Genomic DNA, 16,685 nt, shown 5'->3' with positions numbered 1-16,685 from the left:
TGGCATTATGTGGCTGAGCCATGAGGAGACAGACCACCAGATATACCCTGCCATTATGTGGCTGTGCCATGAGGAGACAGACCACCAGATATACCCTGCCATTATGTGGCTGTGCCATGAGGAGACAGACCACCAGATATACCCTGCCATTATGTGGCTGAGCCATGAGGAGAAACTGAAATGTTTTTTGTCCATTGTGTATTTCTGTTTGCGGAATATTTACAGTGCCTTGCGAAAGTATTCGCCCCCCTTGAACTTTTAACCTTTTGCCACATTTCAGGCTTCAAACATAAAGATATAAAACTGTATTTTTTTGTGAAGAATCAACAACAAGTGGGACACAATCATGAAGTGGAACGACATTTATTGGATATTTCAAACTTTTTTAACAAATCAAAAACTGAAAAATTGGGCGTGCAAAATTATTCAGCCCCTTTACTTTCAGTGCAGCAAACTCTCTCCAGAAGTTCAGTGAGGATCTCTGAATGATCCAATGTTGACCTAAATGACTAATGATGATAAATACAATCCACCTGTCTGTAATCAAGTCTCCGTATAAATGCACCTGCACTGTGATAGTCTCAGAGGTCCGTTAAAAGCGCAGAGAGCATCATGAAGAACAAGGAACACACCAGGCAGGTCCGATATACTTTTGTGAAGAAGTTTAAAGCCGGATTTGGATACAAAAATATTTCCCAAGCTTTAAACATCCCAAGGAGCACTGTGCAAGCGATAATATTGAAATGGAAAGAGTATCAGACCACTGCAAATCTACCAAGACCTGGCCGTCCCTCTAAACTTTCAGCTCATACAAGGAGAAGACTGATCAGAGATGCAGCCAAGAGGCCCATGATCACTCTGGATGAACTGCAGAGATCTACAGCTGAGGTGGGAGACTTTGTCCATAGGTCAACAATCAGTCGTATATTGCACAAATCTGGCCTTTATGGAAGAGTGGCAAGAAGAAAGCCATTTCTTAAAGATATCCATAAAAAGTGTCGTTTAAAGTTTGCCACAAGCCCCCTGGGAGACACACCAAACATGTGGAAGAAGGTGCTCTGGTCAGATGAAACCAAAATTGAACTTTTTGGCAACAATGCAAAACGTTATGTTTGGCGTAAAAGCAACACAGCTGAACACACCATCCCCACTGTCAAACATGGTGGTGGCAGCATCATGGTTTGGGCCTGCTTTTCTTCAGCAGGGACAGGGAAGATGGTTAAAATTGATGGGAAGATGGATGGAGCCAAATACAGGACCATTCTGGAAGAAAACCTGATGGAGTCTGCAAAAGACCTGAGACTGGGACGGAGATTTGTCTTCCAACAAGACAATGATCCAAAACATAAAGCAAAATCTACAATGGAATGGTTCAAAAATAAACATATCCAGGTGTTAGAATGGCCAAGTCAAAGTCCAGACCTGAATCCAATCGAGAATCTGTGGAAAGAACTGAAAACTGCTGTTCACAAATGCTCTCCATCCAACCTCACTGAGCTCGAGCTGTTTTGCAAGGAGGAATGGGAAAAAATTTCAGTCTCTCGATGTGCAAAACTGATAGAGACATACCCCAAGCGACTTACAGCTGTAATCGCAGCAAAAGGTGGCGCTACAAAGTATTAACTTAAGGGGGCTGAATAATTTTGCACGCCCAATTTTTCAGTTTTTGATTTGTTAAAAAAGTTTGAAATATCCAATAAATGTCGTTCCACTTCATGATTGTGTCCCACTTGTTGTTGATTCTTCACAAAAAAATACAGTTTTATATCTTTATGTTTGAAGCCTGAAATGTGGCAAAAGGTCGCAAAGTTCAAGGGGGCCGAATACTTTCGCAAGGCACTGTAGATAAAGCCTGGGATAAATTAAAAGTCCTACCTATGATGAAACTGTTTCTGTGGTAAATGGCACATATGTATATAGATTGTGTATAGGCTTATGTCTCCCATATGAATCTTCTCTTTGTGCCAGACTGGGTTCAAATGGCTTCTGTTTCTTTTTTTCTGTATATGTTATGTATGCATGCATGCGTATATATACAGTGTGTATGTATGCATGTATATGAATTTTCCTGCTCTAGGGATATAATTATTGTTTGGATAACCTTAATTACTATTATGTACTGATTTTTACCTTGCATTTTTTTCACTCTTTATGCGATGTGCAATGCAGAGGACACCGGAAGAAGAATGATCATTTAATTACCACAGTGAATTATTGTAATGTTTGATTATGTGTCAATTAATCCCATAAGGAATGGGTTGCCAATTGACGATTTGACACAACAGCAAAAAAAATCATTCATTCATTTAATTAATTAATATAGAAATACTAGGACTATCAGTGTCGGAGTCCGGAGTATATATATATATATAGATATATACTTCGGACTCCGACATTGCTCATCCTAATATTTGTATATTTCTTAATATACACTACCGCTCTAAAGTTTGGGGTCACTTAGAAATATCCTTGTTTTTGAAAGAAAACTCATTTTTTGTCCATTAAAATAACATCAAATTGATCAGAAGTACAGTGTAGACATTGTTAATGTTGTAAATGACTGTTGAAGCTGGAAACGGCTGATTTTTAATGGAATATCTACATAGGCGTAGAGAGGCCCATTATCAGCAACCATCACTCCTGTGTTCAATGGCACGTTGTGTTAGCTAAATCCAAGTTGATAATTTTAAAAGGCTAATTGATCATTAGAAAACCCTTTTGCAATTATGTTAGCACAGCTGAAACCTGTTGTGATGGTTAAATAAGCAATACAACTTTAGACTAGTTGAGTATCTGGAGCATCAGCATTTGTGGGTTCGATGACAGGCTCAAAATGGCCTCCAGATACTCAACTAGTCCAAAGGCAGCCAGTTTTATTGCTTCTTTAATTAGCACAACAGTTTTCAGCTCAAAACAAAATATAGTTAATATTTGAGATTCTTCAAAGTAGCCACCCTTTGCCTTGACAGCTTTGCACACTCTTGGCATTCTCTCAACCAGCTTCACCTGGAAACAGTCTTGAAGGAGCTCCCACATATGCTGAGCACTTGTTGGCTGCTTTTCCTTCACTCTGTGGTCCAACTCACCCCAAACCATCTCAATTGGATTAAGGTCGGGTGATTGTGGAGGCCAGATCATCCGATACAGCATTAGACAGATTTCCACCTAATGTCCATTGCTCGTGTTTCCTGGCCTAAGCAAGTCTCTTATTATTATTGGTGTCCTTTAGCAGTGGTTTCTTTGCAGTAATTAAACCATGAAGTCCTGATTCACACAGTCTCTTATGAACAGTGGATGTTGAGATGTGTCTGTTACTTGAACTCTGTGAAGCATTTATTTGGGCTGCAATTTCTGAGGCTGGTATCTCCAACAAACTTATCCTCTGCAGCAGAGGTAACTCTGGGTCTTCCTTTCCTGTGGCTGTTCTCATGAGAGCCAGTTTCATCATAGCGCTTGATGGTTTTTGCAACTCCACTTGAAGAAACTTTCAAAGTTCCGTATTGACTGAACTTTATGTCTTAAAGTAATGATGGACTGTCATTTCTCTTTGCTTATTTGAGCTGTTCTTGCCATAATATGGACTTGGTAATTTACCAAATAGGGCTATCTTCAGTATACCACCCCTACCTTGTCAAAACACAACTGATTGGCTCAAACGCATTAAGAAGGAAAGAAATTCCACAAATGTACTTTTAACAGGGCACACATGTTAATTGAAATGCATTCCAGGTGACTACCTCATGCAGCTGGTTGAGAGAATACTAAGCGTGTGCAAAGCTGTCATCAAAGCAAAGGTTGGCTACTTTGAAGAATCTCAAATACAAAATAAATGTTATTTGTTTAACACTTTTTTGGTTACTACATATTGCCATGTGTTATTTCATAGTTTTCTAAAACTTTTGACCACATCTACTCTTTCAAAAGGTTTTTATTTGTACTATTTTCTACATTGTAGAATAATAGTGAAGACATCAAGTGTAGAACAAGTGTAGACCTTTCCGTGAAATGCTTTCTTCCAAGCCCTTAACTCTTATTGAACTGCACTGTTGGTTAAGAAAATATTTACAAAATAAACTAAAGTAAAAAATAATAAAAAGTAACACAAAATAACGAGGCTATATACAGGGGGTACCGGTACCGAGTCAGTGTGCGGGGGTAGAGGTCATTTGTACATTTAGGAATGGGTGAAGTGATTATACATAGATAATAAACAGCTTGTAGTAGCAGTGTACAAAACAAATGGAGGGGGGGGTGGGGGTCAATGTAAATAGTCTGGGTGGCCATTTGATTAATTGTTCAGCAGTCTTATAGAAGCTGTTAAGGAGCCTTTTGGTCCTAGACTTGGCGCTCCGGTACCGCTTGCCGATTCCATAGGTTATTTCATAGTTTTGATGTCTTCAAAGAAAAACCCTGGAATGAGTAGGTATATGCAAACTTTTACTGGTACTGTGTGTGTGTGTGTGTGTGTGTGTTGGGATGTATAGACATTATGCACAGTATATGGATAGAATATGTAGTATATCTGAAGAATACGTGGATAGAATAGTATATGTACAGCAATAGTTAAATAGGATGGCTTTGACTAGAATACAGTATAACGTAAACTTGTACATTGCTTTGGTCCGTACAATTGTCCTTATTTTAGCGCCCCAAAACGTAATACTTCCAGATCAACTGTATGTCAACACCATTGTAAAGCACAATTTCTCCCCTTTCCAACAAAATCAACTACATGACTTAAACGCTGCCCGTTTCTGCATAATTCAAGGGTCTTTTTAAAAATGGCGGGTGGGGAAGCGAAACTAATGCGTGATAGTGAGAAGGAGAGATCACGTGTGGGAAAATTGGAACACTGGTCACTTTAATAATGTTTAGTTACTGTTTTTACATACTGTTTACCCGTCTTTCACCCATACAGTTATCGTAAAATTAATTGCAGCTTTCAATCTTTTCAGTGGCATTTTTAAAGAGTAATACAGTAGTTGAACGTCACAATTTATACTTATCTGTACAAAATATACACTTGATTATGTACACCTGTGGCAATGGACATTCAGAATGGACAGTTACAAAATGTTTGATAGAAATGTATTGTGTAGATCCAATATGCTGTCAGATAGATTGGAATAGTATAGGAGTATGTGCTCTATTCATTCTATCTTCAACATGCAGTTCCAGATACAGTCCTGCCATTAGTTGAAGGCTGCCAATCCAACAGTTTCAGAAAAGTACTCACTTCCTGAGATCTGTATTAAAATATTTGTAAAAAACTATTTTCAAATAGTTAACAAAAGTAGGTACTCAAATAGTTTGGAAACATAGTAACTTTCTGAGGTCTGTATTTAGGTTTAAGAAGTGGTCCGTTTTTGGAATCTGTATTCAAATAGTTGTAGTCACCTCCAAAGTAGCTAAGTAGCCCCCGGAAAGATTTTTACTTTCCACAAAGCAGTTAAAAACTATATTTATCCCAGGTCTGAAACAGAGCGCACCTAAAATCAGAACCTTTTGTTATGATTTCAATACCATCACTGAGCACGCGCGCACACACATACCCAGATCACACACACACACACACCCAGACAAACACACACACACACACCCAGACAAACACATACCCAGACAATCACACACACAAACACAGTTCAGTAGTACTAATAGCAGCCACATAGCTAGAATAACAGACAGATGGAGACTTCTTCACCAGTCCTTTATTAGGTGTCTACAGAGAACAGAAACAGTGAGAACTACCGGGGTGTGTTCAGAACACACAAGGTTTCACAGCGTTTGGAAACTTCTCTATAGAGCCGTTTGTGGGTGTATTAAGAGGGACCACAAAACTATTACGTCCCATTACTTACTATATCATTTTAGGCTGTGTGTGTTAGGATTCCCTACTGGCCTTATGCCCCCGTGTGCACTTGTCCTGCTCACTCAGTCCCCTTCATGGATGTGAAAGCATTGGATTAATCATGGACTTGAGTTTTCACCATGTCAAAATAATATCTGACATGATTTTCCTCACACCAGTCCATTCGTTTTAAATCCACAAGGTGGGATGAAGGTACACACTTCAGGGAGAGGAAGAGACATCAGGGTGTTGATGTTGGAGGGTGGTGGAGGGGGGGTTGGCAAGGTGGGGCTGTAGGAGGGGTGAGTTGAGTTGGAGATGGGGGGGGTGTCAAGTTGAGGGTAGAGAAGGGTGGAGTAGAGTGGAGCTGGAGGAGCGTAGAGGTAGGTCTGTAGGAGGGTTGAATGGAGTAGAGTGGAGCTGGAGGAGCGTAGAGGTAGGTCTGTAGGAGGGTTGAATGGAGTAGAGTGGAGCTGGAGGAGCGTAGAGGTAGGTCTGTAGGAGGGTTGAATGGAGTAGAGTGGAGCTGGAGGAGCGTAGAGGTAGGTCTGTAGGAGGGTTGAATGGAGTAGAGTGGAGCGTAGAGGTAGGTCTGTAGGAGGGTTGAATGGAGTAGAGTGGAGCTGGAGGAGCGTAGAGGTAGGTCTGTAGGAGGGTTGAATGGAGTAGAGTGGAGCTGGAGGAGCGTAGAGGTAGGTCTGTAGGAGGGTTGAATGGAGTAGAGTGGAGCTGGAGGAGCGTAGAGGTAGGTCTGTAGGAGGGTTGAATGGAGTAGAGTGGAGCGTAGAGGTAGGTCTGTAGGAGGGTTGAATGGAGTAGAGTGGAGCTGGCAGCAGCAGAGAAGTGTTTTCTATAAACAGTGAACGGCCACAACTAGAATAGGCCTAGTTGTGAAATAAGAGTCTTTGACGGTGGTAAGGCAACTGGTCAGACTACACAGGAAGTGATGAAACCCCTCAGGAAGAGATGACAACAAACAGGACATGGCGAAATGACAAGTGCTACAGTGGGTTTTCCACTTTAGAAACAGGCTTCCTTCACAATATTCATAATATAAAGAAACAACCATGCACAACACGCATATGGAGAGCAAAAATAACCACTGGGATGCAAACCTTAATAAACAAAATAACAGTTCTTCCATTTTATAGAGGGAAATCCCTCATAGTGAGGTTATGTGAGGTTATTACTGAGTCATTACTTACTGACCAAGGCTTCTGCGCTGAGGTGGGGGTATGGGGGCTGCATAGTGTAGTAAACGGGTGTTCAAACACTGAATGGACCAGTCTCTGCAGGGGTTATTTCTGCAGGACCAGGCCACACGCGAACACACAAACACACGCACGCACACACATGCGCACACACACACACACATGCGCACACACACACACATACCGAGAGAGAAAAACAGAGAGAGAGAGAGAGAGAGAGAGGCCCAGGATGGGACTGTTTTTCAATACGCCATGCTCTACCGCTTTCTCTTCTGATTGGTCGAATGCCTGTTTATCCCCACCCTGACTGACACATCTCATGCCTGCCAATAGATGCCCTTTCCATCCGTCATCCCTCCTCTGTCCCTCTACTTGAGGAAGCAGTCTAGTTTCCTCTGGATGCTTTCGAAGGAGTCGGCTCCCATGTAGTCCGCCAGGCCCGCCTCCCATCGCTGCCTCCTCTCCTCACTGGACACCTGTGGCGCCTTAGAGGGAGGCGGGGGGAGGATGATCTCAACCACACTGTCACAGACCTCCTCCTATAGGAGGTGGAGGGAGAGACAGGGTAGGGAAACAAGATGAGCATTCTGAGACATGGAGAAATACTCACTAATACAAAGGCGACGGTGGCAGCCATGAGGCATTTCCCCTCAACCCAAAGCATTGACCAATCAGCAGCTTCCTCTACAGAGAAACAGAACTAAGGGCAGGATCCGGGGTCAGTGGGAGTGAAAAGCCAATCAGCTTCTTCCTGTTACCGTGGCAACTCCAATAAGCACAGCCGGCCGGGTTTCCAGAGTTGAACTAGGGTGTCAGAAGTATAGCACTACATCGGTGACTACATCATCACCCTACTGCAATATTATTATTGCACTACATAGGGCATATGGTGCCATTTGAGACATGCCCTTTGATTACCTGTTTAAAGTATCCATGAGAGACAGGGAGAGAGGATACCATGTCAATGACTTGCCACTACAGAGGGTCAACACACACACACCATCATCAGCGACTGAACCCAGCAAATAAAGTACTTAAACTACTGTACGATTACACTGTGAACACACTGTACTCAAATACACAAACTGTCCTTCAACAGTCCCCTCAAAACGCATACAGTACCTTAAGTATGCATAGCCCTCGCCTTACTCCACATTTGATTGTGTTACGTCCTAAATTCAAAATAGATTAAATAGATTTGTTTCTCACACCCAATCAACTCTGGCAGTGATTACAGCTGTGAGTCTTTCTGGAAAAGTATCTAAGAGCTTTGCACACCTTGAATGTACATTATTTTATTTGTGTTATTCTTTAAGCTGTGTCAAGTTGGTTGTTGATCATTGCTAGACAGCCATTTCCAAGTCTTGCCATTGATTTTCAAGCCAATTTAAATCAAAACTGTCGAACTAGGCCACTCAGGAAAACTCAATGTCATCTTGGTAAGCAACTCCACTGTATATTTGACCTTGTGTTTAAGGTTATTGTCCTGCTGAAAGGCGAATTTGTATCCCAAGCAGGCTGAAATAGGTTTCTCCTTAAGGATTTTTCCTGTGCTGAGATTTATTCAGTTCCTTTTTATCCTAAAGAAAACACCCTAGTCTTTGCTGATGCCAAGCATACCCATAACATGATGCAGCCACCACCATGCTTGAAAATATGAAGAGTGGTACTCAGTGTTGTGTTGGATTTTCCCCAAACATAACGCTTTGTATTCAGGACGAAGTTTATTTCTTTGCCACATTTTTTGCAGTTTTACTTTGCCTTATTGCAAACAGGATGCACGTTTTGGAATATTTTTTATTCTGTACAGGCTTCCTTCTTTTCATATTGTACATTAGGTTAGTATTGTGGAGTAACTACAATGTTATTGATCCATTCTCAGTGTCCTCCTATCACAGACATTAAACTTGAACTGTTTTAAAGTCCCCAATGGCCTCATGGTGAAATCCCTGAACAGTTTCCTTCCTCTCCGGCAACTGAGTTAGGAAGGACGCCTGCATCTTTGTAGTGACTGGGTGTATTGATACACCATCCAAAGTGTAATTAATAACTTCACCACGCGCAAAGGGATATTCAATGTCTCCTTTTTTATTTTTTACCCATCTACCGACAGGTGTTCTTCTTTGCGAGGCATTGGAAAACCTCCCTGTTTTTTGTTGTTGAATCTGTTTGAAATTCATTGCTTGACTGAGGGACCTTACAGATAATGTATGTGTGGGGTACAGCGATGAGGTAGTCATTCAGAAATCATGTTAAGACACAGAGTGAGTCAATGCAACTTATTATGTGACATGTTAAGCACATTGTTACTCTTGAACTTGTTTAGGCTTGCCATAACAAAGGGGTTGAATACTTTGACTCAATACATTTCAGCTTTTCATCTTTAATTAATTTATTTTAAAAAAATCTAAAAACATATTTCACTTTGACATTATAGGGTATTTTGTGTAGACCAGTGACACGATCTCAAAATAATCAATTTTAAATTCAGGTTGTAACACAACAAAATGTGGAAAAAGTCAAGCTATGTGAATACTTTCCGAAGGCACTGAACATATCTCACAAGTCTTGTTATACATCTTCCAAGATTCAGAAACCATTGTCAGTACTGGAGATCTTAAGATGTACACACGCTATGAGGACACACACACACACACAGTACCTCAGTGCAGCCGGAGCAGAACAGTGCGTCTCCATATGAGTCTCTGAGAGCAGGTAGGACCCCTGAGGAGTAGAGGTTCCACCACTGAACCAGGAAGTCAGGGTGCAGGTCACCAGAGCCAGGGGTCAGGGTGTGACCTTTGACCTTCCCAGTCTGGGTGTCATAGGAGTAGCTCCATGGCTTCACCTTCCCCAGGAAGTGGACCACCTTAGCCTCATGACCGTACCTTCAAACACACACACCAGAGGTTGTAAATCAAATCAAAATCAAATCAAATGTTATTTGTCACATGCGTGGAATACAACAGGCGTAGTAGACCTTACAGTGAAATGCTTGCTTACAAGCCCTTAACCAACAATGCAGTTAAGACAATACCTAAATAAAGTAAGAGATACAAATAATTAAATAGCAGCAGTAAAATAACAATAGCAGGGCTATATACAGGCATTGAAGGAGGGGGGGGGGGGGCAATGCAAATAGTCTGGGTAGCCATTTGATTAGACGTTCAGGATTTTTATGGCTTGGGGGTAGAAGCTGTTTAGAAACCTCTTGGACCTAGATTTGGCGCTCCAGTACCGCTTGCCGTGTGGTAGCAGAGAGAACAGTCTATGACTAGGATGGCTGGAGTCTGGCCTTCCTCTGACACTGCCTGGTATAGAGGTCCTGGATGGCAGGAAGCTTGGTCCTGGTGATGTACTGGGCCGTATGCACTACCCTATGTAGTGCCTTGCAGTCAGATGCCGAGCAGTTGCCATACCAGGCAGTGATGCAACCCGTCAGGATGCTCTGGATGGTGCAGCTGTAAAACCTTTTGAGGGGGAATGGGTTTTGTCATGCCCTCTTCACAACTGTCTTGGTGTGCTTGGACCATGTTAGTTTGTTGGTGATGTGGACGCCAAGGAACTTGAAGCTCTCAACCTGCTCCACTACAGCTCAGTCTATGAGAACGGGGGCGTGCTTGGTCCTGCTTTTCCTGTGGTCCACAATCATCTCCTTTGTCTTGATCACATTGAGAGAGAGGTTGTTGTCCTGGCACCACATGGCCAGGTCTCTGACCTCCACCCTATAGGCTCTCATCGTTGATCGTTGTTGTGTCATCGGCAAGATGGTGTTAAAGATGGTGTTGTAGTCGTGCAGTCATGAGTGAACAGGGAGTACAGGAGGGGACTGAGCACACACACCTGAGGGGCTCTTGTGTTGAGGATCAGCATGGCAGATGTGTTGTTACCTGCCCTTCCCACCTGGGGGCAGCCTGTCAGGAAGTCCAGGATCCATTTGCAGAGGGAGGTGTTTAGTCCCAGGGTCCTTAGCTTAGTGATGAGCTTTGAGGGCACTATGGTGTTGAACGCTGAGCTGAAGTCAATAAATAGCATTCTCACATAGGTGTTCCTTTTGTCCAGGTGTGAAAGGGCAGTGTGGAGTGCAATAGAGATCAATAGAGTGCATCATCTGTGGATCTGTTGGGGCGGTATGCAAATTGGATGAGTCTAGGGTTTCTGGGATAATGGTGTTGATGTGAGCCATGACCAGCCTTTTAAAGAATTTCATGGCTACAGACGTGAGTGCTACGGGTCTGTTGTCATTTAGGCAGGTTACCTTAGTGTTCTTTCGCACAGGGACTAAGGTGGTCTGCTTGAAACATGTTAGTATTACAGACAGGGAGAGGTTGAAAATGTCAGTGAAGACACTTGCCAGTTGGTCAGTGCATGCTCGGAGTACATGTCCTGGTAATCTGTCTGACGCTGTGGCCTTGTGAATGTTGACCTGTTTAAAGGTCTTACTCACATCGGCTGCGGAGAGCATGATTACAGAGTTGTCTGGAACAGCTGATGCTCTAATGCATGTTTCAGTGTTCCTTGCCTCGAAGCGGGCATAGAAGTTATTTAGCTTATCTGGTAGGCTCGTGTCACTGGGCAGCTATCGGCTGTGCTTCCCTTTGTAGTCTGTAATAATTTGCAAGCCCTGCCACATCCGACGAGCGTCGGAGCCGATGTAGTACGATTCGATCCTAGTCCTGTACTGACAATTTGCCTGTTGGATGGTTCGTCGGGGGGCATAGCAGGATTTCTTATAAGCTTCTCGCTCCTTGAAAGTGGCAGCTCTACCCTTTAGCTCAGTATGAATGTTGCCTCTAATCCATAGCTTTTGGTTGGGTTATGTGCGAACAGTCACTGTGGGGATGATGTCATCGATGCACTTATTGATGAAGCCAGTAACTGATGTGGTGTGCTCCTCAAGAATCCCGGAACATATTCCAGTCTGTGCTAACAAAACAGTCCTGTAGTTTAGCATCTGCTTCATCTGACCACATTTTTATAGACCAAGTCACTGGTGCTTCCTGCATACATTTTTGCTTGTAAGCAGGAATCAGGAGGCTAGAATTATGGTCAGATTTGCCAAATGGAGAGTGAGGGAGAGCTTTGTACGCATCTCTGTGTGTGGAGTAAAGGTGGTCTACAGTTTTTTGCACATTTAAGATGCTGGTAGAAATGAGGTAAAAAGGATTTAAGTTTCCTGCATTAAGGTCCCTGGTCACTAGGAGCGCCGCTTCTGGATGAGCATTTGCTTATGGCCTTATACAGCTCATTGAGTGCGGTTTGAGTGCCAGCATCGGTCCGTGGTGGTATGTAGACAGCTACGAGAAATACAGGTGAACACTATCTAGGTAGATGGTGTGGTCTACAGCTTATAATGAGATATTCTACCTTAGTCGAGCAAAACCTTGATTCTTCCTTAGATATCGTGCACCAGCTGTTGTTTACAAATATACATAGGCGGCGGCCGCCGCCCCTTGTCTTTCCAGAGGCTGCTGTTCTATACTGCCGATAGAGTGTATGTTGTATCTTATTAATATCGTCGTTCAGCCACGACTCACTGAAACATAAGATATTAACATTTTTAATGTCCCGTTGGTAGGGTATACGCGCTTTCAGTTTGTCCCATTTATTTTCCAGCGATTGAACGTTGGCTAACAGTACGAATGGCAAGGGCAGATTAGCCACTCGTCGCCTGATCGTCACAAGGCACCCCGATCTCTTTCTGCGAAATCTCTGTTTCTTTCTCCTGCGAATGATGGGGATGAGGGCCTGTTCGGGTGTTTGGACTATATCCTTCTGACTCATTATATGAAATGTATTTGTCCAATTCATAATCACTGTTCTGATATCCAGAAGCTATTTTTGGTCATAAGAGACAGTTGCAGCAACATTATGTTCAAAATACAAAACAATGTGAAAAAAAAAACACAAAATAGCACGGTTGTTTAAGAGCCCATAAAATGGAAGCCATTCTCTCAGACATCCTAAGTCTTAGTGTGTGTGTGTGTGCACGTGTTTTGTGTGCATTCTTGCATTGCGTACTTATAGAATAAATTAGGCTTAACTAGGAGAGAGTGTTTGTATATGTAATGTATGTGACAAAGCTATACTGTATTTTGAGGTTGCCGGCAGTACCAGTGTGTGTTATTTCAGGACAGGCCTGAGTCACTCCTCTCTTGAAACTCAACACCACACACCCTTTCAACTGACCTTGCGTGGCTTATTAATGCCAAAACACGCACTCTTCTCCCTCATGCTCTCTCTCTCTCTCTCACTTTTCTTCCTCATGATCGCTCTCTTTCACTCACTCTCTCCATCACTCTCTCTCCCTGACACACACACACACACACACAGACACAGACACACACACTTGAGGGCAGGAAGCCAGGGATTTGGAGCTAAAGTGTGATGTATGAAATAACTTCTACTGTGACAACACTGGGGTGTGTGTGTGCGCGCCTACTGTTTGAAGGCTGGTAGATAGGTGTATATAGCGGTGCTGCTGAGGTTGTAGATAAAAGGCAGGTGTTTGGAAATGTCTGCTGTTGACCAGGTATTGAAGAAACTGTTCAGAACTCCTTGGTCCCCACCTAGAGAGAGAGAGAGGGGGGGGGGGGGGGGGGGGAGAAAGGGAGAGAGAAGGGGAAGAGGGAGAGAGAGTGAGAGAGGGAAAATGAGAGTGGGGAGGTGGAGAGGTTAGACGAGAACATGACAGGTATTTTAGGATCTATAGGATCTTGTTGGCAGCAGAATTTAAGGAAAGTCCATAGGAGATAGAGCATTTATTGCACCACCCCAGACACACTCTTTGTACCATGTATTTAATTCTGTACTGCAGCTGCTTGCTCTTGGCCAGGGTTCCCTTCAAAAACACATTAATATCTCAATGGAACTCACATGGATAAAACACATTCACATCTCAATGCGACTCACATGGATAAAACACATTAATATCTCAATGGGATAATAATAATAATAATACAGAACTCACCGTCAAAGCTGCCGTTCTCAGTGCAGTGTGTCATAAGGCTGCGGTATGTTTCATTGGACGGTTTAAAGACGAACACGCCTGAGTTGAAACAGTCTGGCCAACCAGGATCAGGCGCAGCAGATAACTCCTCCCTCTCAAACAGCTCATCAATGTTGGACAACACCTGCGTACACACACACGCACAGTATTTAGCCCCGAATACAGACTTGCTGTAATTTGTACTGAGTAAGGAGTGTGAGTGTGTGTGTGCTCACCAGTGTGTCTGCGTCCATAAACACACACTTGGTGTAGTGTGTGAGTGTCCAGCAGTGCAGCTTGGTGAAGGTCACTCCGAGGTCTGGTCTCTTCATCAGGGCCAGGTGGGCCGTGTCCCCAGAGTCCAAGATATCCACCACACACACCTCGTCATAGATGCTACTCAGCATGGCCCTGCAACACACACACACGGTTTGAGTTGTGTGTTACCTGCTCAGGTGCACTCAGGCTTGACCAATACAAAACTAACAGAGACAAGGCCATGGGTGTGTCAAACACTGAACATAGATCATGGTGTGTGTGTGTATATAGGAGTGCAAGCATGTGTATGTGTTACCTGCAGGGCTCTGCTACGTGAGGTCCAATCAGAACCACCAGTTGTTTGGTTGTGTTATGGTTGCGTAGCGACCTTCCCAGAACCATCGCTCCTTTGGCATAGTTGTCATTTGTGGCCAGCGTCACATATGCTTGGTCTAATCACACACACATATCTGACTAGTTATTTGTAAATAACACTGAAACAGAAAGAGAGAGCAGCTTCTGTCTGGCACCTGAACCCCCTCTACATGGCTTATATCGGTACTTCATATCAAACGGCCTATAGGGAAGACAGCTATGGTAACCATAGACCTGTTCCTACCATAGAATAGCCCAATAGCTGACACTCTACCCGTCCCTACCATAGAATAGCCCTATAGCTGACCCTCTACCCGTCCCTACCATAGAATAGCCCTTTAGTTTACACACTGTACTATAACTGTCATATGTCAACTTGTGGTGGTAATGTCAAAGGCAGTTCTGCACGAGCCGTTTCCACTTGTGAGATTGACCATACAGACAAGAAACGCGTCGTGTTTAAAACCAGTGATGATGTATTTTTCAAGGATTAAAAACCACTGCGTGTTATCTCTCGGGTAAATATTGTAGAATGCATGGGCATATAGCGAAAGTGCGTGTTTGATACATCCCTACGCACAGAGTAAACAAGTGCACACTTCGGGATGGAGGAGAGGGAATTCAGCAATGGCCGAGCCGCACGTAGGCACAGACACTGCAGGACCGTAAACACAACAAGCATACGGTGTACTTTCAGTTTAAGTCATCATATTTGTTGCCAACGCGGATAACGTTACTTTAACTACATCGCGGCATAAAACAAGAATCTACATATAAATAGGAAGACTGTGTAACTGCGTGGAATATACGCATGCATCAAACCATGTTTAAACAGCGTTGCTGAAAGATGGCAACACAAAGCTACTGGAATTTGTGTGATTCGGCTATAGCTCCAAAGCATAGCCTAATATATTATCAAACCATAATCATATAAAACAAACTAAAGTAATATAACACAGCTTAATGGTTATATACAATTCCTGTCGTCCTTATTAACCGACTGTACGCTGTCTTACCCGCCATGGTCCGTTATTCGGTGTGGCCGTAGCTCGGGGGGGTCTGGAGTGCTAGATTCGGTGTTTGATTAACGGGAGTTTTTCGGTGGATACAGAGCTAGAAGACACAGCTGTCGACTGTCAAGAGGACGGAGTCAAGTCAGGAGGCCATATTCTGCGTCATGTGATCCGTGACAGCGCACACACACAGACACACGCACGCAATTTAGAATCGAAATGTTTGCCAGTCTTAGTGATTATTTCAGTTTTATTACAGTTTTTAAATAGATCTTCGATCTTAAGGATAGGCCTAATGATCATACTTGTTCACAAGAACGGAAAGGTAAAATAGCGGTACATAATACGACTATATCAACATCAATCAGTGTTATTTATCAACCAGTTCTCTGATGCCAATGACTGGAACGAATTGCAAAAATCACTGAAGCTGGAGACTTTTAGCTCCCTCTCTAACTTTCAGCATCAGCTGTCAGAGCAGTTTACCGATCACTTTACCTGTACAGAGCCCATCTGTAAATAGCACGCCCAACTACTTCATCTCCATAATGTTATTTATTCATTTTTGCTCTTTTGCTCCCCAGTATCTCGACTTGCACATCATCATCTGCACATCTATCACTCCAGTGTTAATGCTAAATTGTAATTATTTCGCCTCTATGGCCTATTTATTGCCTTACCTCCCTAATCTTACTACATTTGCACACACTCTACATAGACTTTTCTATTGTGTTATTGACTGTACGTTTGTTTATCCCATGTGTAACAATGTGTTGTTGTTTTTGTCGCACTGCTTTGCTTTATCTTGGCCAGGTCGCAGTTGCAAATGAACTGGCCTACCTGGATACATAAAGGTGAAATAATTTAAAAAAAAAAAAAAAAAATTATGGTAAGTGCTTACAAATGGTTTTTAAGACCAGTTCCCATGTTCCTTTAGCGACTCTTAGTGGTGAGATGGTGTATCTGCACCCTGTGCTAACTAAACGAGGACA

General features: G+C 42.9%; 1 protein-coding gene across 1 annotated transcript; it reads right to left on the bottom strand.

Annotated features, from left to right (window-relative positions):
• Nucleotides 1–5,688: 5,688 nt before the first annotated feature.
• On the bottom strand, nt 5,689–15,880 carry LOC110528890 (glycogenin-1). Its single transcript, XM_036982715.1, has 7 exons — nt 15,697–15,880; nt 14,622–14,757; nt 14,284–14,458; nt 14,030–14,192; nt 13,502–13,628; nt 9,722–9,947; nt 5,689–7,598 (listed from the first exon to the last, which is right to left on the bottom strand). Exons 1-7 carry the CDS (start codon nt 15,701–15,703, stop codon nt 7,428–7,430), a joined length of 1,005 nt encoding a protein of 334 aa, XP_036838610.1. The 5' UTR covers nt 15,704–15,880; the 3' UTR covers nt 5,689–7,427.
• Between the last annotated feature and the right edge of the window lie 805 nt (nt 15,881–16,685).

The sequence above is a fragment of the Oncorhynchus mykiss genome, chromosome 7, assembly GCF_013265735.2.
Source record: "Oncorhynchus mykiss isolate Arlee chromosome 7, USDA_OmykA_1.1, whole genome shotgun sequence".
In the NCBI taxonomy this organism is placed as follows: domain Eukaryota; kingdom Metazoa; phylum Chordata; class Actinopteri; order Salmoniformes; family Salmonidae; genus Oncorhynchus; species Oncorhynchus mykiss.
Note: the sequence above shows the minus strand (reverse complement) of the source record. Positions and strands in the feature narration are given on the sequence as shown.